General features: G+C 50.3%; 1 protein-coding gene across 3 annotated transcripts in view; it reads right to left on the reverse strand.

Annotated features, from left to right (window-relative positions):
* Positions 1–26,616, reverse strand: part of FBXL20 (F-box and leucine rich repeat protein 20) — a 136,826-nt gene that overhangs the window by 9,742 nt on the left and 100,468 nt on the right. For all 3 annotated transcript variants that reach the window (XM_038754536.1, XM_038754537.1, XM_038754535.1), the window contains exons 3-9: positions 23,888–23,942; positions 18,455–18,529; positions 17,600–17,694; positions 16,337–16,405; positions 8,878–8,973; positions 5,095–5,221; positions 2,410–2,484 (exon numbers count right to left, since the gene is read on the reverse strand). In XM_038754536.1, the coding sequence (XP_038610464.1) occupies positions 2,410–2,484; positions 5,095–5,221; positions 8,878–8,973; positions 16,337–16,405; positions 17,600–17,694; positions 18,455–18,529; positions 23,888–23,942 (592 nt within the window). The remainder of the gene's footprint in view (positions 1–2,409; positions 2,485–5,094; positions 5,222–8,877; positions 8,974–16,336; positions 16,406–17,599; positions 17,695–18,454; positions 18,530–23,887; positions 23,943–26,616) is intronic.

A 26,616-nucleotide genomic window follows, 5' to 3' on the forward strand; every position in this document is an offset into this window, starting at 1 on the left:
ACGGCGGGCTCCAAGTGAACAGAATCTCTGCTTCGTCAGTCCATTCTTATGAGAATCCGCGTGCTTGTGGGGGGGACTCTCAGACTGCTTTCCACAGGTGAATCCCAGAATCCTCAAGATCTGCTGCTGGGAGGGGCAACTAGAGCTCAATAGGTCTCAAGGTAGCCACGACAGATTGGTGTCTCCGCTCCCTTAAACTATGCTGGAGGATGGAGACCCCAGAACCTTCACAAGTAGCCTGTTTGTGTCCTCGATGGAGACCCCAGAACCTTCACAAGTAGCCTGCTTATGTCCTCGGTCTACTGAGCAGGGAGTGGGGTGAACTGAGTCGGGGAATGTCTTGGAGGAAGGGGAAAGAGGAGTCCGGTGAACATGGGTGGGGCCACGGCAAATTTGAGTCCAAGCCGAATTTCTGAGGACCCGAGGAGAACCGTTTGCTCAGGCTACACTATTGTTTGCCTCCCGCCAGTCAAAACCCACGAGGGAGGGACAGAGGAGAACAGGAAACTCACGAGGGAGGGCTGGGGAACCATGAAGGCTTTTACCTCAAAGGCGAAATCTACTCAAAGTTTGATTTTTCTTCTAGTCAAGGAGAGAGAGAGTGTGTGTGTGCATGCGTGCACACACGTGTGTCACGGGTAGGGAAGCTGTTCGCACATTCCTTATCAGTGGTTCTGCCGGATGGAAGCCATTCGGGAATCCCAGGACGTAAGGGTTGGGGGGCAGACCCCAAATGACACCCAGTTATCTCTCTGTGTCGGTTGGGGACGGCCGGCACCCGAGGACAGAGCGGGGCTGGGCTACAAGGACGAGGACGCTGTCGCTATGATGACTTCTTCTGCCGAACCTAGTGGCCCTCGAGGGACAAGTTCCACGCCAGCCCTTCCCTGCTGGGAAAGCGGACCGGGCCAAGTAGGAGACTGCAACGTTGCTCTCGACGTGAAACCGAATCAGCTCTTCAACCTCCTTCTGGCTTGTCTTCAAACGTACCTTCACCGCCTGATCTGGTGGTGGCCGAGGGTCTATTGATGGTTGCCCGGTGGCGGGGCCGGGTCGGAGTGGCCAAAGTCTGGGTCTAACTTCCCCTGCTCTGGAAACGGCAGAGGGGCAAGCCCATTGACTTGGTGGCCAGCCTGGGGCCCCAGAGCCGGGGCTCAGCCCTCCCTGGTGATGGGGGTGGGGATAATGGTGACGTGCGGAGGAGGGAAGGAAACTGGGGGAAGAGAGAGAAGGATGGAGAGATTTAGGAGAGGAGAAAAAGGGGGCACGTCTTCCATCGCTGGGCCGGTTGAATGGTGGATTTTGTGGAGAGGGAGGCCGCGGAGCCAAATGGCTGAGGCCTTCCATCCAACCGAGTCTGATAGGTGGCTCAGCCTGAGGATGAGTGAGTGTGTGAGCGTTCACGTGCGTGCACTTACGTATGTGAGTGTTGAGGGGAATATCCCTTTGCCTGAAGGGACGTTAGAGGGATGAACATGGATGAACTTTACCCTGGTCACCTAAAGACTCTGACGCCTAGCCCGAAGCCCCCCAGAAAAGCCCCTGCTAACATCTGGGGGAGCTCCAGGAGGTTGGTCCAAAGTCAGGAGCCGGGGGACCACCCGGAAGCTGATGATGATCGTCTCTGGGAGAAGCTTCAGGACTTCAGAAGCTTCCCCAGGCCCCCAGAGAAAGGCCCAAGATGTCAGTACGGAAACAAGTTGTCAAGGATGGGATGCTTGTGTTCAGAGGCCAGGTAGGCTCTCAAATGCTGGGGTGTGAGCGAGACGGCAGAGGAGTGACAGCTCGCTGACGGCTTAGGGGCCTCACCTGCCTGTGAAGCTTGTAGATTCCTTTACTACAGAGGAAATCAACCTTCCTCGGACACCCACTTTGGGAGCACTGCTGCGGAATGGAAGAGTTGGGGTTCTGCCCGGCGGGGAGTCCCTCGTACCTGCTAAGCCAGAGTCGTCGCGCCCGCCGGGAGTCCCGCGGTTGGCCCTCCTCAAGAAGCAGCAGGAATGAGGGACGATTTGCCCGCTCACAATGACCCGCATGGGGAGGCCCATCCTCCGACTCCTGCCTCGGTGGCCCCCACCCCCCGAGAGGAGCCGGTGACTTCCCTGCTTGGCACGAGAGGCTTCTCTCCCAGGCGGACCACCACTCTCGCCAATGTCCGGATCGGTGAGTGAGCCCCGCAGGCCCTTGGAAAGGTTTGTCCGGCCCAGCCGAGGGCAGACAAGATGCTTTCTGTAGCCCCCCCAAGAAATCTCACCTGACTCGCCAAGGGGTGGGGGCTAAGGGGAGGGTGTGTGAGAAGAGGACTGGCGTGGGGCAGGGGACTCAATCCGTGCTTAATGAAATGGCCCTTGTATGAATTCCTCCCTCCGCAGGCCCAAGCAAAGCGCAGGCGGAAAAAACGCTACTTACTAAGCAGGTCTGCAGGTTCAAAGTCACCAGCTCGGGACAGTGGGCGCCGATGAACCGGAGAGCTTCGTCTTCGAGCTAAGGAGAAAAGCAAAACACTGGAGCCCCCATTTTCTCACAGGGGTCTTGCCAAGCCCCACAGGGGCTTGATAGTGACGGCCTCAAACTGACACGGCTCGGAGCTCCCCGAGGCCATTTTTTTCTCTTGTACTACTAATAATGATAGTATTTGTTAAGCGCTTACTATGTGCCAAGCACTGTGGTCGATACAAGATAATCAGGTTGGACACAGTCCCTGTCCCACATACGGTTCGCAGTCTTAATCCCCATTTTACAGATGAGGGAACTGAGGTACGGAGAAGTTAAGTGACTTGCCTAAGGTCACAGAGCAGACAAGCGATGGAGCCGGGATTAGAACCCATAATAATAATAATGATGACGACGGCATTTGTTAAGTGCTTACTTTGTGCCCGGCGCTGTACTGAGTGCTGGGGTGGATACAAGCACATCGTGGTGGAGGACACAGTTCCCGTCCCATGTGGGGCTTACAGCCTCCACCCCCAGTTTACAGATAAGGTAACGGAGGCACAGAGAAGTGAAGTGACTGGCCCACAGTCACACAGCAGACGAGTGGTGGAGCTGGGATTAGAAGCCACGACCTTCTGATTCCCAGGCCCGTGCTCTATCCACTAGGCCAGGCTGTACTAATTAAGCACTTGATACAGTGCCCCACACATAGCAAGCTCTCAGTAAATATTACTGATTGATTGACCGATTGGTTGAATAAGGAAGGTTCCCCGCATGGAATCGCTTTTTCCACCTCACGTCATCCTGGACACATGCAGACCGAGCTGCTTTTTTCTTCCCTTTCCCACCACGACCAGGTCAAGTCCATGTCCCGATTCCCAGCCCGCTGAGAGCCGAGACGGGATGAGCAGTCAGTCAATCGTATTTACTGAGGGCTTACTGTGTGTAGAGCACTGTACTAAGCGCTTGGGAGAGTACAATACAACAATAAACAGACACATTCCCTGCCCACTGTGAGCTTACAGTCTAGGGGGGACCAGCCGGCTCCATGGTGCCCCTGGATTTTGTGGAGAATATGCGGAGACGGAAGTCCTCTCCAGCAAGGAAACTTTTGGAGCTGAAAAAAGGAAGCTGGTATTGTGTCTGTGTGTGCGCGCACATGTGTGGGTGGGTGGGTGGGTGTGGAAGGGGGGTTTCTGCCGTTGAAAAGATCCCTGCCAAGGCTGGGAACAGATGGCCAGCAACTGATGACAAGGATGGATTCCAATCAATATTTGTCAGGTCCCCATAAATAACCAGAAGCTCAAGCTGTTGTTTGGCGGCAAGTGGCATCCCGAGAAGTGGCTCCGGGCATCCGGGCCCTCCCCATCCCGACCCGGGTGAAGGTTCAGAGATGAATGGCGCGGCCCCCGGCCCCCGGCCCCACCCCAGGGCAGGCAGCCTCCTCCCACGCGACCAGGGCTGGGCCATGAGCTTGCAGAGAGAAAAGGAATCGCTCTGTATAATAATCATAATGATGGCATTTATTAAGCGCTTACTATGTGCAAAGCACTGTTCGAGGCGCTGGGAAGGTTACAGGGTGATCAGGCTGTCCCACGGGGGGCTCACAGTCTTAATCCCCATTTTACAGATGAAGGGAACTGAGGCACAGAGAAGTTAAGTGACTTGCTCAAAGTCACACAGCTAAGTGGCGGAGCCGGGATTTGAACCCATGACCTCTGACTCCAAAGCCCGGGCTCTTTCCACAGAGCCACGCTGCTCTGAAGGGCAGCAGCACCTGGGGAGGACTCGGAGGAGCCTTTAAATAATAATAATAATAACGATGGCATTTATTAAGCGCTTACTATGTGCAAAGCACTGTTCTAAGCACTGGGGAGGGTACAAGGTACCTGTATATATGTTTGTACATATTTTTTACTTGATTTATTTTCCTTGTACATATTTATTCTATTTAATTTGGTTTATATGTTTTGTTTTGTTGTCTGTCTCCCCCTTCTAGACTGTGTGAGCCCGCTGTTGGGTAGGGGCCGTCTCTCTATGTTGCCAACTTGGACTTCCCAAGCGCTTAGTCCAGTGCTCTGCACACAATAAGCGCTCAATAAATACGACTGAATGAATGAATGAATGAATGAATTAATGAATAAAGGGCGGCTGGTTGGGCACCCGCAGCGGAGACCCTGCCTAGATGGGCTTTGGCCCACAGGGCCACTCAATGCAACCACTCAAAGAAAAGCCATCCTTCCCCTGGTTCGGGGCGGTACATCAGACGCCGATCCCTTTAACTGCCTTCAACTCCAAGGAGAACACTGCAGGATTGCCCTTTTCTATATATGTTTGTACATATTTATTACTCTATTTATTTATTTTACTTGTACATAGCTATTCTATTTATTTTATTTTGTTAGCATGTTTGGTTTCGTTCTCTGTCTCCCCCTTTTAGACTGTGAGCCCACTGTTGGGTAGGGACCGTCTCTAGATGTTGCCAACTTGGACTTCCCAAGCGCTTAGAACGGTGCTCTGCACACAGTAAGCGCTCAATAAATACGATTGATTGATTGATTGATCGATCCCCTTGAGCCTGCCCTGGACAGGAGACAGTGGGGTGGCAGAGCTCTCTTTCCAGGGGGATGCGCTGCCTTGGAGCCCCCTGCTCTAGGTTACCTGAGTGCAGCCTTTAAGGAATAAGGCTTTCAGTCCCCCGCAGCCTCTCACCAGCGCCTGGATGCCATCCTTGGTCACTTGGTCACACCAGGAAATGTTCAGCTGCTCCAGCAGCGGGCACCCCTCGCTTGCCGGGGAAAGGGAAATAGAAAAACAAATTAAAACCCCATCCCCGGGGCTCAGAACCCCAAATTCCCGTCTACGGACTCGCCTGCCAGCACGTTATCCCCCCACGCCGGTGACGTGGACATCACTTCTTCATGACCCGGGGTCGGCTCAACTGGCCGTGGGATTTGGGGAGCGAGGAGTCACCCCACCAACCCCGGCCCAGCTTCCCAGAACCACAGGCTCAGATGCTCGGAGCAAAAGCCGCTTGCGGGCACCTGGGACTCGGGCTAACGGAAAATCCCCGGGGATCGGGACGGCCGCTCAAGACGTCACCCGGTCAAGGCCCGGGAAGTCCATTTGTTAAGGCCTGGAGTTTCCAAATTTGTTGTTTCTCCCATGGATTATCCTAGGGTCCCGCCCTGCTTCAATGTCTGGAGAGTCACCGGTCCGGATGAAACGGCGGAAGGTCATCCGGTCCATTCCCCCCGGGACCCCAAGGCCGAGGTCACCTAAACTGCCTGGCTCGGGGACGTCTGGACTTTTCCGAAGGTTTCCTGGGACAGAATCCCTCCCGCTGCGGAAACCTAATGCAGACCTTTACCAGCCTCACGGTTTTCCTCCTGTCCACCCAAACTCCCCCCTGCCTGACTCAAAGCCCCCTTTAGACTGTAAGCTGATTATGAGTGGGAAACGGGCCTGCCGATTCTGTTGATATTTTACTCTCCCATAGTAAAAGAGAAAAGAAATCGCTAGCTAGCACTCGGTAAACCCCACTGACTGGCTGATTGATTGAAATAATAATAATAATCGTATTTGTTAAGCGCTTACTATGTGCCAAGCACTGTTCTAAGCACTGGGGTAGACACCAAGGTAATCAGGTTGTCCCGCGTGGGGCTCACAGCTTTAATCCCCATTATACAAATGAGGTAACTGAGGCCCAGAGAAGTTAAGGGACTTGCCCAAAGTCACACAGCTGACAAGTGGCGGAGTCGGGATTAGAACTCTTTCTCTCGTTGGATAACAATAATGATGGTGTTTGCTAAGCGGTTACTATGGGGCAGGCACTGTGGCTCAGTGGAAAGAGACTGGGCTTTGGAGTCAGCGGTCATGGGTTCAAATCCCACTCCACCACTTGTCAGCTGTGTGACTTCGGGCAAGACACTTAACTTCTCTGTGCCTCAGCTCCCGCATCTGTAAAATGGGGATGAAGACTGTGAGCCCCCCATGGGACCACCTGATCATCTTGTAACCTCTCCAGTGCTTAGAACAGTGCTTAATAAATGCTATTATTATTATTATTATTATTATTATTATTATTATTATTACAAGGTAATCAGGTTGAACGCAGTCCATGCCCCACATATACGGGCTTACAGTCTTAATCCCCATTTTACAGGTGAGGGAACTGAGGCAAAGAGAAGTTTCATTCAGTCACTCAATCGTATTTACTGAGTGCTTACTGTGTGCAGAGAGCACTGTACTAAGCGCTTGAAGTGAAGTGATTTGCCTAAGGTCACACAGCAGACAAAAGGAAGAGCAGGGATTGGAACCCAGATCATTCTGACAAAGTCATGCTCCTTTTCAATCAGGACAGCCACCTCCGCTTCTTTCCCTGCTCAGTTTCTGAGGTTCAACTTTGGGTCTTTGAGCAAGTTACATTCATTCGATCGTATTTATTAGCACTGTACTAAGCACTTGGGAGAGTACAATACAACAATAAACGGACAATCTCCCTTCCCACAATGAGCTGACCATCTGGGATGTGGCCCTTGAGCACGGTCGAGACCGTATTTTCCAGGTCCTATGGTAAGGAGGCCGGTTCGGATTCCACCCTGTCAGAATGATCTGGGTTCCGCCGGTCGCAGGCAAGGGAAAGCGGAGAGACGTTGTCAAGAGGCGGAGGCTCCCCGATTGCTTTTTGGCCTCGGCCTCTACCGCGCTTCTCGGAGGCGAGCCGTCGCCCAGAGCCGGTTCCCCTTGGGAGGGAAGACTGCGGAGCGGGGCGAGGAGGGTGGGGGAAATCGTGGGCAAGCTGGGGAGCTTTGAGGAACTGGCCTCTGCAGACTCGCACAGCGGACTGGAGACGTCCTAGAGGGCCATTGTGCCTCTTGGGGAGGGCCTGGTCTGCCCGGGCCGGTTCTGGTGGCAGCGGGAACTGGAAATCACCTGCAGCCACCAAACAACCCAGTTGGGACTGTGACGAATAAGTCACGCCAGACCAGTTCCCTCCCGGGGTGCACCCCACACAGGCCTGCGACCGGCGGCCCTGTCCTCGGCTCCCGCCTGCTGCCCGGCCAGGGAGGGGTCGAAGGATCTGTGGTGGCTGTGCAGGCTTGCGTTGTCTGCCTTTGCTAATCTGGCCCCTGACTAATCGAAAGCTTTCCAATCCTCTTCAGCACGCTGGCCTCGCTTCCTCGTTTTGTGGTTTTCCTCCTCGTAGGAGTGGCGTTTTCCAAGCACTTTCTACGGGCAGTGAACTTTATTAAGTGTCTGGGAAGGTAGAAGAGATTCGGTCCCCGTCCTCTGATTTTCCACTTGGCCTTAAGGGCCTCTGGAGAATCTTGGATGGAGCCAGCTTGGTATCTTGTGGCCCATGTTTTCCTTTTTACTAGGTCTCTCTCCACAGGCCTGGGAGAGTCACTTACAGTCACCGTGGCCCTGGTTAGAATCACCACAGGCCAGGTAGAGTCACCGTAGCCACCACAGCCCCGGCAGAGTTAAGTGGTTACTATAATAATAACAATAATAATAATGATGGCATTTATTGAGCACTTACTATGTGCAAAGCACTGTTCTAAGTGCTGGGGAAGTTATAAGGTGATCAGGTTGTCCCATAGGGGGCTCACAATCTTAATTCCCATTTTACAGATGAGGTAACTGAGGCCCAGAGAAGTTAAGTCACTTGCCCAAAGTCACACAGCTGAGCTGGGATTTGAACCCATGACCTCTGACTCCAAAGCCCGTGCTCTTTCCACTGAGCCATGCTGCTTCACGTTACTATGTGTCAGGCACTGTGCTACGCACTGGGGTAGATCAATCAATCATCAATCATATTTATTGAGCGCTTACTGTGTGTAGAGCACTGGACTAAGCGCTTGGGAAGTACAAACTGGCAACATATAGAGACTCTGCACACAGTAAGTGCTCAACTCAACTGAATGAATGAATGCTCTTCTTGACTGAGAGAAGCGGCGTGGCTCAGTGGAAAGAGCCCGGGCTTTGGAGTCAGAGGTCATGGGTTCAAATCCCGGCTCCACCAATTGTCAGCTGTGTGACTTTGGGCAAGTCACTTTACTTCTCTGGGCCTCAGTTGCCTCATCTGTAAAATGGGGATTAAGACTGTGAGCCCCCACCATGGGTCACCTTGTAACCTCCCCAGCGCTGCTTTGCACACAGTAAGAGCTTAATAAATGCTACTATTATTATGAATGCTCTGCACACAGTAGGTGTTCAATAAATACGACTGAATGAACGAAAGCCAGGTCCTCCGACTCAGGCCTGGGCTTTTTCCAGTGGGCTTTTTCTGTTGCTTCTCTAGGGATGGAGTCCTAAGCGGAGAGAATCCCTGGCGGCCTCCCTCCTCCTCGCCCGAGCCGCGGGAAGGTGACGGGGCCGGACCGTTAGGTCAAGCGGCTCGATGGCCAGGCGCCATGCCCTCCCGGGGGCAGAGCCTACCTCAGGGCCTTAAGGGACATGTTGGTGATCGACGTACAGGAAGCCAAATCCAGGTGCCGGAGTTTGGAGCAGAACTTGCTGAGGCTGGTACATGTCCTGGAAGAGAAGGGCGGAAACAGAACCGGCATCAAGGAGACCTCATGCCAGAGACCGCCCTCCCCATGTTTCACAGTCAGGTTGCATGTAATTGATTTAATTAGATTAAGGTCCGTCTCCTCTGCTAGACCGTAAGCTCGTTGAGGACAGGGCTGTGTCTGCTACGTTGTTAGATTGTACTCTCCCAAGCTCCCAAGTTTTGTTGTCTGTCTCCCGCTTCTAGACTGTGAGCCCATTGTTGGGTAGGAATTGTTTCTCTCTGTTGCCGAACTGTACTTTCCAAGCGCTTAGTAAAGTGCTGTGAGCTTTTAGACTGTGAGCCCACTGCTGGGTAGGGACTGTCTCTATATGTTGCCAATTTGTACTTCCCAAGCACTTAGTACAGTGCTCTGCACATAGTAAGCGCTCAATAAATACGACTGATGACTGATGATGATGCTGTGCACACAGTAAGAGCTCAGCAAACACAACTGACTGACTGACTACATGGTAACTCTTCCTTCTGTCATAAAATCCCCTGAAACCAGGAGACACGAGGAAAAACCCAAAGCGGGCAGGTTAGGTGTGATCTTCCGAGACGCAGCATGGCCTGGTGGATAGAGCCCGGCCTTGGGAGTCAAAAGACCTGGGTTCTAATTCCGGCTCTGCCACTTGCCTGCTGTGTGACATTAAGTAAGTGACAACTGCCGTGTGACCTTGGTCAAGTCACTTCACTTCTCTGTGCCTCAGTTCATCTGTAAAATAGGGATTAAGACTGTGAGCCCTAAGTGGGACAGGGACTGTGGCCAACCTGATTAACTTGTATTTAACCCAGCACTTAGTACAGGGCCTGGAACATAGTAGGTGCTTAACAAATACCATAAATAAAAAAAGAAGCAGGCAACGTCTCCATTAATAATAATAATGATGGCATTTATTAAGCACTTACTATGTGCAAAGTACTGTTCTAAGCGCTGAGGAGGTCACAAGGTAATCAGGTTGTCCCTCGTGGGGCTCACAGTCTTCATCCCCATTTTACAGATGAGGGAACTGAGACCCAGATAAGTGAAGTGACTTGCCCAAAGTCACACAGCTGAAAAGCGGCAGAGCCGGGATTTGAACCCATGACCTCTGACTCCGAAGCCCGGGCTCTTTCCACTGAGCCACGCTGCTTCTCTAAGAGACGCTCCTGTAGATGTTAAGTTCCTGGTGGGCAAGGAATCATTCTACCAACTCTGTTGTACTGTATTCTTCCAGGCGTTTAGTACAGTGCTGTGCACGCAGTCAGCAGTCAGAGAATACCACCGAAGGATTGAATGCTCTGAACTCAGCAAAGAATCCTGTGAGGAAAGGAGGTATTTGAGTCCCAATTGGAAATGTTCACAGGTGTCACTAAGGGCCCAGCTTGGCTTGCTCTCTAGAGATAGTCTTGGTCTTTGCAGCAACAGCACGGCTACCAACTATTAGACTGTACTCTCCATGCGCTTAGTACATTACTCTGCACAAAATAATAATAATAATGGCATTTATTAAGTGCTTACTATGTGCAAAGCACTGTTCTAAGCACTGGGGAGGTTACAAGCTGATCAGGTTGTCTCACGGGGGGCTCCCAGTCTTAATCCTCATTTTACAGATGAGGTAACTGAGGCACAGAGAAGTGAAGTGACTTGCCCAAAGTCACACAGCTGATAATCGGCGGAGTCGGGGTTTGAACCCATGGCCTCTGACTCCAAAGTCCGGGCTCTTTCCACCGAGCCAAGCTGCTTCTCTAAGAGATGCTCCTGCTGATTTTATGCTCCTGGTGGGCAAGGAATCATTCTACCAACTCTGCTGTACTGTATTCTCCCAGACGTTTAGTACAGTGGTACAGTGCTGTGCACGCAGTCAGTGGTCAGAGGATACCATCGAAGGATTGACTGCTCTGAACTCAGCAAAGAATCCCGGGAGGGAAGGAGGTATTTGATTCCCATTTGGAAATGTTCAGAGGTGTCGCTACGGGCCCAGCTTGGCCTGCTCTCCAGAGACGGTCTTTGCAGCAACAGCACGGTTACCAACTGTTAGACTGTACTCTCCATGCGCTTAGTACATTACTCGGCACAAAATGAGCACTCAACAAATACCACTAATTAATTGTTTGACTGGAGGCTATCCAGGCCTGCTCTCAGGAGGCCCAACGCTCATTCAGTCGTATTTATTGAGCGCATATTGTGTGCAAAGATCTCAAAGTTGTGGAAAGGTTCTAATCCCAGCTCTGCCACTTGCCTGCTGTGTGAGACCTTGGGCAAGTCACTTATCTTCTCTGGGTCTGTTTCCTTAACTGCAAAAAGGGGATTAAATCCTAATTCCTCCTACTACTTGGGGATTAAGATTGGGAGCGCCATGTGGGACTGGGAATGTGTCCATCCTGATTTGCTTGTATCTACCCCAGCGCTTAGAACAGTGCCTGGCACATAGTAAGCGCTTAATATAATAATAATGATGATGATATAATAATAATATGATAATAATAATAATGATGATGATGATATAATAATAATAACAATAACAAGGCAATTCTCCAGGCGATGAAAGTGCCAACAGAGGGGAAATGTTGGCCAACAGGGGACTGAGCTGAGATTGGGGAGGGATGTTGGGGATGAAGGAGATATTGGGTCAGATACTGGGTCCACTGCCCACACTTGGATTTCTCCAACAACTTTTCCCTCTGAAGAGTCCAGTCCCTCATCCTCTCCGTGCCCAGTGGCTAACTGGCTGACAGGAATTCAGTAGGACGGGACTTTTAAATGCAGAGCAGATCTCTGTCCAAAATGGCCCTCAGAGGGAAAAGCCAGCAACCCAGTTAGTGGCTTGTTCATTCGTTTTCATTAATTTCCCCTCCCCACCTCCTTCTCTCCTCTTTCTCACATGGGAGGTCCCGGAGTGACCTCAGAGAGCAGCATTCTCTGGACGGTTTGAGGTCAGTGTCCCGGAAGGAATTGGCCTGCGGACATCCAAGCCCTTCTCTAGGCTCCGGGCTCGAGCGAGGAACCGAACAAGCAGGAGCCGTGAACCCTTACGTTTTTCCTCTCTGGATCACTGTTGCCTAAACGCCGTGGTTTTCCAACCCCTGCCGATGCCATCTCTGGAAGAGTCGGCAATCCGGGACCTGCCAACTCAGCACTCTGGAACTGGCTACCGCTTTTTTTTTTAAATGCTTCTCGACATCGGAAGGTATCCCAACAGAGACTGTCTGGTTGGCACGAAGGACCTTTAGAATACAAAAGCCTTGACGTCTGCGGGATTCCGGCTACTCGCTCCCCTTGCCAAGACCAGGAGAGAGCAGAGGGAAGCAGAGGTGGTGTGGCCTAGTGGGCAGAGTAGTCCCAGCTCTGCCACTGGCTTCTTGGGTGACTTCTCTTTCTTCATCTGGGAAATTTGTGGCGGGGGGATGGAGAGGGGGTCTCCTTCCATCTAAGATATCGCAGATGTCCCTCTAAGTTCCATGTAGGGCTGAGCCCATGTCTGATCAGGTCTCTGTGAATCTACTCCCAATGCTCGGCCCCTACTCAGCACTGAATAAACACCGTGAAAAAACTATATATTATTATATACATATATATATAACATGCAATACATCTAGATATATAAATGTTTTATATATATCTATCTATAGATCTATCTAGATAGATCTATAGATAGACCTATAGATAGATAGATATAGATAGATATATAGATAGATATAGATATATATATAGATAGATCTATAGATAGACCTAGATAGATAGATATATATAGATATAGATATATAGTACAATAGATACATACATTGTACATACATACATATATGTATGTACATACATACATATATATATGTACATACATATATATATATATATATATATATATATATATATATAAACAATAATGATGGCATTTGTTAAGCACTTACTATGTGCCAAGCACTGTTCTAAGTGCTTGTGGGGGGATACAAGGAATCAGGTTGTCCCCACATAGGGTCACAGTCTTGATCCCCATTTTCCAGATGAGGGAACTGAGACACAGAGAAGAGAAGTGACTAGCCCAAAGTCAAACAGCTGACAAGTGGCGGACCTGGGATTGGAACCTACGACGTCTGACTCCCAAGCCTGGGCTCCTTCCACTGAGCCATGGGTATTTGTTAATCAATCAATCAATCAATCAATCGTATTTATTGAGCGCTTACTGTGTGCTGAGCACTGTACTAAGCGCTTGGGAAGTACAAGTTGGCAACATATAGAGACAGTCCCTACCCAACAGTGGGCTCACAGTCTAAAAGGGGGAGACAGAGAACAAAACCAAACATACTAACAAAATAAAATAAATACAATAGATATGTACAAGTAAAATAAATAAATAAATAGAGTAATAAATATGTACAAACATATATACAGGTGCTGTGGGGAAGGGAAGGAGGTAAGATGGGGGGGGATGGAGAGGGGGACGAGGGGGAGAGGAAGGAAGGGGCTCAGTCTGGGAAGGTGTCCTGGAGGAGGTGAGCTCTCAGTAAGCCTTGAAGGGAGGAAGAGAGCTAGCTTGGTGGATGGGCAGAGGGATTGGGGGCATTCCAGGTCCGGGGGAGGACGTGGGCCGGGGGTCGACGGCGGGACAGACAAGGAGCGGATTCAGATGAGGGAACTGAGACACAGAGGAGAGAAGCGACGTGCCCGAGGTCACACAGCAGACAAGTGGCAGAGCCGGAGCCAGCCTACAGTCGCGCCTGCCGCCGATTTCGTCCCGCCTCGCTTTGGCCATCAGCGCGTCCGTTGCGGGCCTCCGGGCCTCGGCAGGGTTGAGCTGGGCTCTCCCTCATAATAATGATAATAATCATTATGTATATATGTTTGTACATATTTATCACTCTATTTATTTATTTATTTTGCTTGTACATATCTGTTCTATGTATTTTATTTTGTTAGTATGTTTGGTTTTGTTCTCTGTCTCCCCCTTTTAGACTGTGAGCCCACTGTTGGGTAGGGACTGTCTCTAGATGTTGCCAATTTGTACTTCCCAAGCGCTTAGTACAGTGCTCTGCACATAGTAAGCGCTCAATAAATACGATTGATGATGATGATGATGATGATGACAGGCGAGAACGAGGCCTAAAGGTGAGGAGATTAGCGGCAGAGGAGCGGAGGGTGCGGGCTGGGCTGGAGAAGAAGGGAGGGGAGGAAGGAGGGGGCGAGGGCATGGACAGCCTTGAAGCCCAGGGTGAGGAGTTTCTGCCTGATGCGCAGATTGATTGGTAGCCACTGGAGATTTTTGAGGAGGGGAGTAACATGCCCAGGGCGTTTCTGGACAAAGACAGTCCGGGCTACAGCATGAAGTATGGATTGAAGTGGGGAGAGACACGAGGATGGGAGATCAGAGAGAAGGCCGACACAGTAAGCACTTACTGTTAAGTGCTGTTAAGTGCTTATTTGTTAAGCACTTACTATGCGCCAATCACGGTTCTAAGTTCTGGGGCAGATACAAGGTAATCAGGTTATCTCACAGTCTTCATCTCCATTTTAAAGAGGAGGTAACTGAGGCACAGGGAAGTTAAGTGACTTGCCCAAGGTCAGACAAGTGGCTGAGAACCCACGTCTCTGACTCCCCAAACTGTGCTCTTTCCACTAAACCACGCTGCTGTATAGATCTCAAAGATCACAGGGCTTCTCTGGATTGCGAAGCCCTCTCTCCCCCTTCTATCATCAATCATATTTATCGAGCGCTTACCATGTGCAGAGCACTGTACTAAGCGCTTGGCAAGTACAAATTGGCAACATATAGGGACAGTCCCTACCCAACAGTGGGCTCACAGTCTAAAAGACTGTGATTGATTGATTGATTGAATGATTGAGCTTAGAAACGCCTACCCTTTGCTCCCCTGCCGAGAGCTGAACTCTGGGACACTTTTCCTGATCCTTGTGTCCCAACTGAGGGCATTTATTTATTTGCATTTAATAATTACGGTACTAAGCACTTACTGCACAAAGTGCCGGGGTGGATACAAGCAAATCGAGTTGGACAGCGTCCCTGTCCCACAAAGGACTCACAGTCTTCATCCCCATTTTACGGATGAGGAAACTGAGACACAGATAATCATAATACTATTTGTTAAGCGCTTACTATGTGCCAAGCACTGTTCTAAGTGCTGGGGTAGATACAAGGTTATCCGGTTGTCCTACGTGGGGCTCACAGGCTTAACCCCCATTTTACAGATGAGGTAACTGACGCACCAAGAAGTGAAATGGCTTGCCATGGCCACACAGCAGACAAGTGGAGGGGACTCCAAGGGCCCTATTCATTCATTCATTCAATTGTATTTATTGAGCACTTACTGTGTGCAGAGCACTGTACTAAGCACTTGGGAAGTACAATTTGGCAACATATAGAGACGGTCCCTACCCAACAGTGGGCTTACAGTCTAGAAGGGGGAGAATTCCCCCTATTCTATCCATTACGCCATGCTGCTCCTCACAATAATGATGGTATTTGTTAAGTGCTTACTATGTGCCATGCACTGCCCTAAGCACTTGGGGTGGATGCAAGAAAATTATTGTCTCCTCTAGACTGTAAGCCCACTGTGGGCAGGGAATGTGTCTGTTTATTGTCAAAGTGTACTCTCCCAAGCGCTTTGTAGAGAAGCAGCGTGGCTCAGTGGAAAGAGCCCGGGCTTTGGAGTCAGAGGTCATGGGTTCAAATCCCGGCTCCGCCAATTGCCAGCTGTGTGACTTTGAGCAAGTCACTTAACTTCTCTGGGCCTCCGTTCCCTCATCTGTAAAATGGGGATTAAGACTGTGAGCCTCCTGTGGGACAACCTGATCACCTTGTAACCTCCCCAGTGCTTAGAACAGCGCTTTGCCCATAGTAGACTGTGAGCCCACTGTTGGGTAGGGACCGTCTCTATATGTTGCCAACTTGTAGCGTGGCTCAGTGGAAAGAGCACGGGCTTTGGAGTCAGAGGTCATGGGTTCAAATCCCGGCTCCGCCAACTGTCAGCTGTGTGACTTTGGGCCCGTCACTTAACTTCTCTGTGCCTCAGTTACCTCACCTGTCAAATGGGGATGAAGACTGTGAGCCCCCTGTGGGACAACCTGATCACCTCGTATCCTCCCCAGCGCTTAGAACACTGCTTTGCACATAGTAAGCGCTTAATAAATGCCATTATTATTATTATTATACTTCCCAAGCGCTTAGTACAGTGCTCTGCACACAAGCGCTCAATAAATATGATTGAATGAATGAACAGTAAGTGCCTAATAAATGCTATAATTATGATTATTACTACAGTGCTCTGCACACAGTAAGCGCTCAACAAATACGACCAATCTGGCAGAAGGTTTTCAGCACATTATCCACCCCTTCCCAACCCCGCAGCACTTACGCGTCCGTCGTCTTCGTACACCCATTGAGGTTCAGAACTTCAATGTTCCTACAGTTTTGTGCAAAGGTCCTTTAGGGGAGAAGAAAAAGAAGAGCCACCAATCAGAAGGGGACCAGCTGAGGCCCCTCCGCTGTCTGGGATGTACCGTGTAAGTACACTGTCGGCAAGGAATGGTTCTGTCTCCTCCCAGCACTCAGTACAGTGCTCTGCGCATGGTAAGTGCTCAATAAATACGACCAACTGACTGTCCCGCGGAGGTTGGGGTTGGGCGGGGGGGAGAGAGCGGCCCCTCGGCCACATCCCCCGGCTTCCCCTGGAGGGGTCTCGGACTCCGCGCTCCTGTGGGACCCGACGGTCTCTCCGAGCCGGACGGTGACTGGGGTTGCCGCGATGGTGGAGGGATGGCTGCCGCGTCCCTGGGCGCTCCTCCCCTCACCCTGCTCCCCCTCGAAGGATCCCGCGGCCTCCCTGGACAGACGGGCCAAACTGTCTGTGAAAGGAAAGACACGTCTTCCTTCCTCGCCCACCCCAAAAGGCTGCGGCGGCCACCTCCCCCTCCTCCTCTCACTACTGCTTATTCTTCCCCTCTGTCCCCCCGTTTGCTGACCCTATTCCTGCCTTTCGACCACCAGGCCTTGCAGTCTAATTTTTGCTACCTCTGGGTGTCACAGGTAAATGCCGTCCTCCGTCTTGCCGGGGAGAGGGTCAGAGATTTGCTAAAGGCCAAGGAAAGGGGGAGAGCCGGAGCCGGGACGGGCAGACATGTCCCCCAAACCACAAGTGGACCCCCAGACACCTCCAACGCCTCATGAGCCGCTGACACGAGATGGGGTGAGAGAGGGTGAGAAAGTGAGGGCGTACGGGGAGGGAAACGGGTTCTGCTCCCAAATGCGGAGGGAGAGATGATGATGATGATGGCATTTATTAAGCGCTTACTATGGGCAAAGCACTGTTCTAAGCGCTGGGGTAGATACAAGGTAATCAAGTTGTCCCACGTGGGGCTCACAGACTTAATCCCCATTTTCCAGATGAGGGAACTTGAGGCCCAGAGAAGTGAAGTGACTTGCAAAAGTCACACAGCTGACAAGTGGCTTGGACTATCCCAAGCGCTTAGTCCAGTGCTCTGCACACAGTAAGCGCTCAATAAATACGATTGAATGAACGAATGGATATTTACTATTCTATTTATTTTGCTAATGATGTGATGGTCTCCGGCTTTGGAAGAGGGGGCGCAGCCTAATCCCAGGCCGCCCGTGCCTTTACCTTAATGCATTGTCTCCAACTCCGAGACACCCGCGAAGACTTAACTTCCGTAAGAAGCCCCCACATCTCTTAGAGATGTTCTCCACCACTCTCCCCTGGCAAGAGACAGAAACCGACAAGGTCAGGTGAGCATCGGGAGGGACAGCCCGCTATTCAATTCCCTTTCACGTGCAATTTCCCCTGCCCGTTGAGGTGCCCATCGCGGTCAGTTACCTGAGCAGAAAGCCGCTAGACAGGGGAGGGGAAGGAGGCCGCGAGGAATGACGGAGACTAAACTGGGCAACTTTCCATTCGTCCCTCCCCATTCTCGTGCCACCCTCAGCTCCCAGCACCCGGGAACCACATCCCCGCCATCCTGGAGAAACGGGAGTTCCGTGCCAGGCACAGAATTCCGGAAGTCTTGGGGCCCGGCCTAGGAGATCTCCCAATCGGACCCTTGTTTCGCCCAGGATTTCCAGGGAAGTGTCTCGACTGAGCGAGGTCTGTCGCAGGGAAATGGGAGCCACCTTCCTCTTCCCTTCCGATTTCCGTGGGGAGTAAAAGCAGCCACAGAACGGGGTGAGAACTGGAAGGGGAAACCCCGAATTAAACTTTACCTGGCCACCCCCTGTCTGTGTCTCTCTCCGTGCAATGTCAAGCAGGCCCTCGCCCTCCCACAGTTCTGGGTTCTCAGGGAGATGGCTCTGCCCGTCCTCAAAAGCCAAGAGAGCAGCCGGATCTTTCGAGGCGGCCCTGGGGTTCGGATGCACCGAAATGAGGGGGGCAGAGGGAGAGCTTTTTGGCGGCATTAATCCGGCTCGGGCGGTAATTACATTTTTAACCGGGGAACTGGGACCACGCGTCACTTAATTATACCTCGATGTCCCTCTGGAAATCAAACAGGTCAATACGCTGCCAGTTACTGCCATCCAGGGCCAGAACATTCCAAGCCTTGATTAGAAAGAAGGGAAAGAAAGAAGAGAGAGTCAGTGTGTGGTTAATGCGGGGGGTGAGAGGGGAAGAGGGGGTTCTGTGTATGTGTGTGTGTGTGTGTGTTTGTGTGCATGCACACACACAAAAAGAGCCAGTGTTTGGCTCTGTCCATCCAAAACAGGATTTCACACAAATACATATACATACACACCCCTCCCAATGACCTTTCCCTCATTCAAAGCCTTATTGAAGACAAATCTCCTAAAAGAGGCCTTCCCTTAAGCCCTCCACTCCTTTCTGCTGACTTGCTCCCTTTATTCATCCCCCTCTCCCAGCCCCGCAGCACTTGTCATTTAGTTATATTTCAATCTGTCTTCCCCTCTAGACTGTAAACTCACTGTGGCCAGGGAATGCGTCTTTAATGTCATACTGTACTCTCCCAAGTGCTTAATTCTGTGTTCTGCACCCAACAGGTGCTCAATAAATACGACTGACTTTCCAACTCTCTGCCTCACTTCTCAAAAGGGCAAGCATCGCTTCCCCTCAACTTCCTGATTCACTCCCGGTAGGGTGGAATGAACCCAGGTCAGCGGTGGCCCAGGAAGGGTTGGAGAGGGGTCACGGGTTAATAATAATAATAATAATACTAATAATACTAATAATAGCAGCATTTATTATGCGCTTACTATGTGCAAAGCACCATTCTAAGCGCTGGGGAGGTTACAAGGTGATCAGGTCTGGGAGCTTAAAAGGAGCAGATCATTGGGGCATCTCCTTCTTACAGGGACATTTCTATAGCAGCGGGGAGGTTTGCACAGGTTCAAGAACTTTTGACATAAATCATGGATCTGTTGATCCCCTAGACTGTAAGCTCCTTGTGGAGAGTGTGTCTCTCAATTCTGTTGCATTTGTACTCTCCTAAGAGCTTGGAATAGTATTCTGCACAAGGTAAGCACTCAATATATACCACTGATTGATCTGTGCATCTCAATAGGTTTCTAATCAATCAATGATACGTATTTATCTGTTTATGGCATTTGTTACTATGTCCCAGGTGTTGTACAAAGCGCTGGGGTAACAAGTTAATCAGGTTGGACACGGTCTTCATCCCACAGGGGGCTCACGGTCTTTGCAAAACATATTTTTTACTTGATAATATGTTTCACTGTTCGTATTTACAGTTTTAAATGTACTCAGAGGTCTTGATTTTAGTTGTTTTTCGTATCATGTTGGTGTTCATCCTAAAGAATATTTAAGATGATCATTTCTGAACTGTTTCCTCACTCAGTGTATTTTTAAAAACACATTTTGCTGGGTGAAGAAGGGGGGTGCGTGAACAAGTTCATCAACATTTGTACTTCCCAAGCGCTTAGTGCAGTGCTCTGCACACGGTAAGCGCTCAATAAATACGACTGAATGAATGAATCCCCATTTTACAGATGAGGGAACCGAGGCACAGAAAAATTAAGTGACTTGTCCAAAGTGTCACGGCAGACAAGGGACCGGGCTGGGATTAGAACCCAGGTCCTCTGACGCCCAGGCCCGCGCTCTATCCCCTGGGCCACGCTGCTTCTTGCTGCTTTATTGAGCACCTACTGTGTGCAGGGCTCTGTACTACGCACTTGGAAGAGTACAATACAACAGAGTTGGCAGGCTTGTTCAAGTTTCGAAGTTAGCCCACAGATTCTGTCCTGGGAGCTGCCAAGCGCTTAGTACAGTGCTCTGCACATAGTAAGCGCTCAATAAATACGACTGATGATGATGATGATGGAAGGAACAACTGAGGAGAAAACGAGAGGTATCTGAGGAAAATGAGAGGTCGGGGCCTACCTCACCTACTCTCCATCTATAACACAAGTTATAGTTGTGTTAGTTATATGGTTATAGTTAGTTATATATGCTCTGTATATATATACATATTTATTACTCCATTTATTATATTTGTACATATTTATTCTATTTATTTTATGTACATATTTATTACTCTATTTTATTTGTACATATTTATTCTATTTATTTTATTTTGTTAATATGTTTTGTCTTGTTGTCTGTTTCCCCCTTCTAGACTGTGAGCCCGCTGTTGGGTAGGGACTGTCTCTATATGTTGCCAACATGTACTTCCCAAAGCGCTTAGTACAGTGCTCTGCACACAGTAAGCGCTCAATAAATACGATTGAATGAATCTTTTAGACTGTGAGCCCACTGTTGGGTAGGGACCATCTCAATATGTTGCCAACTTGTACTTCCCAAGCGCTTAGTCCAGTGCTCTGCACAGAGTAAGCGCTCAATAAATACGATTGAATGAATGAATGAATGAATGAATGTCTGGTGGCTGGAATTCAAGGCTGAACAAGTTTCTGAGGGCACCCAAGCTGTGGGACAGACATCCAAAGCCAACAGCTGTCCTATCCATCTCCGCCGGGCACATTTCTAAAGAAGAACCTTTAAGCGGTAGCTTGGTGTCCAGGTTCTTTCCTCAAAAGGAAACAAAAGGCCATTGTCACATCTTGGGAAAAACATTGGGTCGGCAAAAGCAATGCAGACAAATCACAGCTGCCGAGCGAGGTGCCATTTCAGGAGGGAGCCAGTCTGCGGCTAAATGCGCTCGGACCCTGGGACTGAAAGTTTCCGGGCCTTCGAGAGGTCAAGGGGAGAAAAAAATTAAGGAAAATTAGAGTGATCATTTCTAACAAAATTTTATTTTGTTAGTATGTTTGGTTTTGTTCTCTGTCTCCCCCTTTTAGACTGTGAGCCCACTACTGGGTAGGGACTGTCTCTATATGTTGCCAACTTGTACTTCCCAAGCGCTTAGTACAGTGCTCTGCATACAGTAAGCGCTCAATAGATACGATTGATGATGATGATGATAACATGATAGCCTGGCCAGGAAAAAACGTCCCACCCCGGCCCGAGAAGGTCTCTGAGCTAGGCCCGAGGGCAAGAGATGTGGCCCAGAACAAGCCGTTTTGGAAAAAGCAGTTTGTTCCCTTTCTGCTGGGCCCCCCCGAGTCTGCTTCCTAGGAAGGGCCCCCCCCATGGGAAAGGTCTTTTGGGGTGACAAGACCTCCACTCCTTTTCCTTTTGAAAAGGATGACTATGAGGGGGCATGGCAGAACTCCAGGAGGCCTTCGCAGACTGAGCCCCCTTTTTCCTCTCCCCCTCCGGCCCTACCTCCTTCCCCTCCCCACATCACCTGTATATATGTTTGTACAGATTTATCACTCTATTTATTTTTACTTGCACATATTCACCATTTTGTTAACGATGTGCCTCTAGCTTTATTTCTGCTTATTGTGATGACTTGACACCTGTCCACATGTTTTGTTTTATTGTCTGTCTCCCCCTTCTAAACTGTGAGCCCGCTGTTGGGTAGGGACCGTCTCTGTATGTTGCCGACTTGGACTTCCCAAGCGCTCAGTCCAGTGCTCTGCACGCAGTAAGCGCTCAATAAATGCGATTGAATGAATGAATGAACTCTTTGATGGCCTTAATCTTAATCTTAAACGTGGTCCTCTTTGGGGACCGCCTGGAAGGGAGGGCCGGTGGGCCGGCAAATTTCAGACGCCACTGGCCTTTGCAGGCTGCACCGGGTAGAACCTGACATTGAACGTTCGCTCGGAGCAGTTCCGACCCACTTCGAAGCCGCTGTTTGAGCCAGTCAAGGATCGGCTAATAGATCTCCATCGAGCCACCAGGATGGAGTCGGTCAATCATACTGATTTATATTTATTTATAAATATAAATAAAATATATAAATATATTTATATATACAACATTTCATGACAATATTTTTATAATCTTTAATAATATAATATAGTATAAATAAAATTAATGTAAATATAGTATATTATAAATATAATAAATATAAATATAAATAAACATAAGAGTGCTTACTGTGTGGAGCACTGCACTAAGTGCTTGGGAGAGTACACTGGAATATAACCGACGCATTCCCCGCCCACAGTGAACGTACGGTCTGGAGGGGAGACGGACATTAATAAATAAATGACAGATAGATACACGGATGCTGTGGGGCTGGGAGGGGAGGGAGCGAGTCGGGGCGATGCAGAAGAGAGCGGAAGAAAAGAAAAAGAGGGCTTAGTTAGGGAAGGCCTCTTGGAGGAGATGTGCCGTCATTCAATCGAGCGCTTACTATGCGCTGAGCACTGATCATCATCATCAATCGTATTTATTGAGCGCTTACTATGTGCAGAGCACTGTACTAAGCACTTGGGAAGTACAAATTGGCAACATATAGAGACAGTCCCTACCCAACAGTGGGCTCACAGTCTAAAAGACTGCACTAAGTGTTTGGGAGAGTGCAATCCAACGATAAGCAGACATATTCCTTGCCTACACGAATTTACGGTCTAGAGAGGATCCTGCTACAGAGGCAGGTAATAAGATCACTTTCCCAAAACCTCTTCCAAAGCCCAAATGGCCACGGCTCTCTGGGCCCGGCAAAGATGGGGAAGCCACGGTCAAGGATGCCACGGCTTCCAGAACTCAGAAAAGTCCTGTCAAGTCTACCCACGGGGGAAGGGAAGGGGACTGAACACTACTCCTAGTGGGCTGGGAATGGGTTATCGACGCCGTTGTAATAATAATAATAATGGTGTTTGTTAAGCGCTTACTATGTGCCGAGCACTGTTGTATTATATTAATCATGGGAATCAGGGAATTTGTTCGGCGCTGTACTAAGCACTAGGGTATATTCTAGTTGATCAGATTGGACACAGCCTCATCCCACGTGGGGTGTTCGGTCTACTCTCCTAAGCGCTTAGGACAGTGCTCTGCACACAGAAAACATTCAGTGAATGCCAGCTTCAACAAGAGGAGGCGGTCAAGGCCCTGTCGGACTGAAGATAATAATGATAATAATTACAGTGATGGTTTTTGTTAAGCGCTTACTAGGTGTCCAGCACTGTTCTAGGCGCTGGGTTAGAGACAAGCTAATAAGGTTGTACACAGTCCTTGTCTCGCATGGGATTCACAGTCGTAATCCCCATTTTATAGGTGAGGAAACTGAGGCACAGTGAAGTGAAGTGTCTTGCCCAAGGTTCCACAGAAGACATGTGGCAGAGCCAGGATTAGAACGTGTTTTCAGACTCCTGGGCCTGGGCTAATTCCACTAGGCCAGGCTACTAATACTACTGTCTTCTCTGTGTCTCCTGAACCCTCCAGGCATTTCACTGGGAACTCCTGCCCATATTTTTTCCAATCTGGGAAGGACCTCTATGGGATTTTTTCTATAACCCTAGTCCTGCTTTAATTCCTGCTGGTACTGGCCACAGACAATACCACTGTCCACAGCAACCGAGTTCCACGAAGGCAAGGCTGAGACCCGACAGAACGATGAACAGAGGCCGTACTTACCCTGGAGACCTGAGCACAGCGGCACAGGGTGACTACATCCAGGAAAGAGAATATTCTGGGGGAGAGAACAAAAGACAGGCATACGTTACTGAATCCAAAAGGCTGCTTCTTGTGGGTACAGATCATTAATAAGGGATAACTCCAAACTGAACAGAGAGGGGAGAGAGGGAAAGAAAGGAGGGAAAGGGGAGAAAGGGAGTGGGAAAGGGGAGAGTGGTGGGGAGAAAGGGGGTGGAAAAGGAGAGAGAGGGGTCGGGAAAGAAAGGAGAGGGGGTGGGAGAGGAGAGGGGCCAATAGAGGGGAGCGAGGGGGTGGAAAAGGGGAGTGAGAGGGTGGGAAAGGAGAGAGGAGAGAAAGGGGAGAGAGAGGGGAAAGGGGAGAAAGTGAGGCGCGGGGAGAGAGTGGGGAAAGGGGAGAGGGTGAGGAAAGGGGAGAAAGGAGGGAAAGGGGAGGAAAGGTGAGAGAAGGGCGGGAAAGGAGGGCGAGGGGGTGGGAAGGGGAGAGAGGGGGCAGGAAAGAGTGGAGAGGGGGTGGGAAAGGACAGGGGCCAGTAGAGGGGAGCGAGGGGGTGGGAAATGGGAGTGAGGGGGTGGGAAAGGGGAGCGAGGGGGCGGGAAAGGGGAGCAAGGGGGCAGGAATGGCGAGTGAGGGGGCGGGAATGGCTAGTGAGGGGGCGGGAAAGGAGAGAGAGGAGAGAAAGGGGAGAGAGAGGGAAAGGGGAGGGTGAAGAAAGGGGAGAAAAGGGGAGAGGTGGGTGGGAAAGGAGAGTGAGGGGGTGGGAAAGGAGAGAGAGGGGGCGGGAAAAGGGAGAGAGAGGTGGGAAGGGGGAGTGAAGGGGCAGGAATGGGGAGCTAGGGGGTGGGAAAGTGGAGAGAGAAGAGAAAGGGGAGAGAGGGGGAAAGGGGAGAAAGTGAGGAGAGTGAGGAAAGGGGAGAAAGGAGGGAAAGGGGAGAAAAGGGGAGAGGAGGGCGGGAAAGGGGAGGGGGGCAGAAAAAGGGAGAGAGGGGCGGGAAAGAGGAGAATGGGAGAGAGGAGGCATGGAAACAGGAGGGAAGGAACGGGCGTGGGGACAACGGGAGAGAGGAGGCATGGAAACAGGAGGGAAGGAACGGGCGTCGAGGGGAGCCTCTCTGCAGGTGGCAGTTTCTGTCAACAAAAGAGCAACCCAAGCAGGAACCAAAAGGCCAACAGAATCTCCTTTTGTGGAAACAGAATGAGATATTTAATCGTGGGCCTTCTACACTTGCTGACAATGTAAACCATTTAACAGCAAGGGGAAACGGCTAGCTGCTTTGCCCCTGGGTGACCAGTAACGTTCAAGTATCCTAAGAGGCCAGATCCACTGGGGGTTTAAAATAAAAGCCACAGTCGCTCCGGAGGTTGGCGAGGAATATCCATGTACTTTATAATAATAATAATAATAATAATAATAATAATAATGGCATTTATTAAGCGCTTACTATGTGCAAAGCACTGTTCTAGGAGCTGGGGAGGTTACAAGGTGATCAGGTTGTCCCAGAGGGGCTCACAGTCTTCATCCCCATTTTACAAATGAGGTAACTGAGGCACAGAGAAGTTAAGCGACTTGCCCAAAGTCACACAGCTGACAATTGGCAGAGCCGGGATTTGAACGCATGACCTCTGACTCCAAAGCCCGGGCTCTTTCCACTCAGCCTCTCTGCTTCATGAGACTTTATGAGACTTTGAGCCCCATGTGGGACAGGAACTCTGTTGCTTGTAACCCACTCCAGCACTTAGTACAGTGCCTGGCACGTAGTAAGCGCTTAACGAATACCATGATCATTATTCCTATTATTAGTTGCCCCACGGTCAGAAGGAGTGTAAATCCAATGTAGCATTTCCCATTTTGCCCAGTCTGTGCTGAACACACTCTGAGAGAAGCAGTGTGGCTCAGTGGAAAGAGCCCGGGCTTTGGAGTCAGAGGTCAGGGGTTCAAATCCTGGTCCCCGCACTTGTCAGCTGTGTGACTTTGGGCAAGTCACTTCACTTCCCTGGGCCTCAGTTCCCTCATCTGGAAAATGGGGATAAAGACTGTGAGCCCCCCGTGGGACAACCTGATCACCTTGGAACCTCCCCAGCGCTTAGAACAGTGCTTGGTGCATAGTAAGTGCTTAATAAATGCCATTATTATTATTATTATCTTTTAGACGGTGAGCCCACTGTTGGGCAGGGACTGTCTCTATATGTTGCCAATTTGTACTTCCCAAGTGCTTAGTACAGTGCTCTGCACACAGTAAGCGCTCAATAAATACGACTGGTGATTGATGATGATGATCGGCCTTGTGGACTTTGCAGTGAGGGCGGGAAGTGAATCACCAAAAACTGCTTTTCGACCGAACCGACTCTCTGGGCCGAAGGGAAGAGGGATGGAGAGGCCACGCTGCGGTGCCAGACGATGCCGTCGCCCGTCCACCTCTGAATTGGCTTTAAAGCCGTCCATCACTCTGCCCCCTCCTACCTCACCTCGCTACTCTCCGACTAAAAGCCAGGCCGCACACTTCGCTCGCTAATGCTAACCTTCTCGCCGGGCCTCCATCTCATCTATCTCGCCGCTCCCGTCCCGTCTCTGGCCCGCAACGCCCTCCCGCCTCATATCTGACAATGACTCTCCCCCTGCAAAGCACTGTTCTAAGCGCTGGGGAGGTTACGAGGTGATCAGGTTGTCCCACGGGGGGCTCACAGTCTTCATCCCCATTTTACAGATGAGG

The sequence above is a fragment of the Tachyglossus aculeatus genome, chromosome 11 (assembly GCF_015852505.1).
Source record: "Tachyglossus aculeatus isolate mTacAcu1 chromosome 11, mTacAcu1.pri, whole genome shotgun sequence".
Classification (NCBI taxonomy): Eukaryota; Metazoa; Chordata; class Mammalia; order Monotremata; family Tachyglossidae; genus Tachyglossus; species Tachyglossus aculeatus.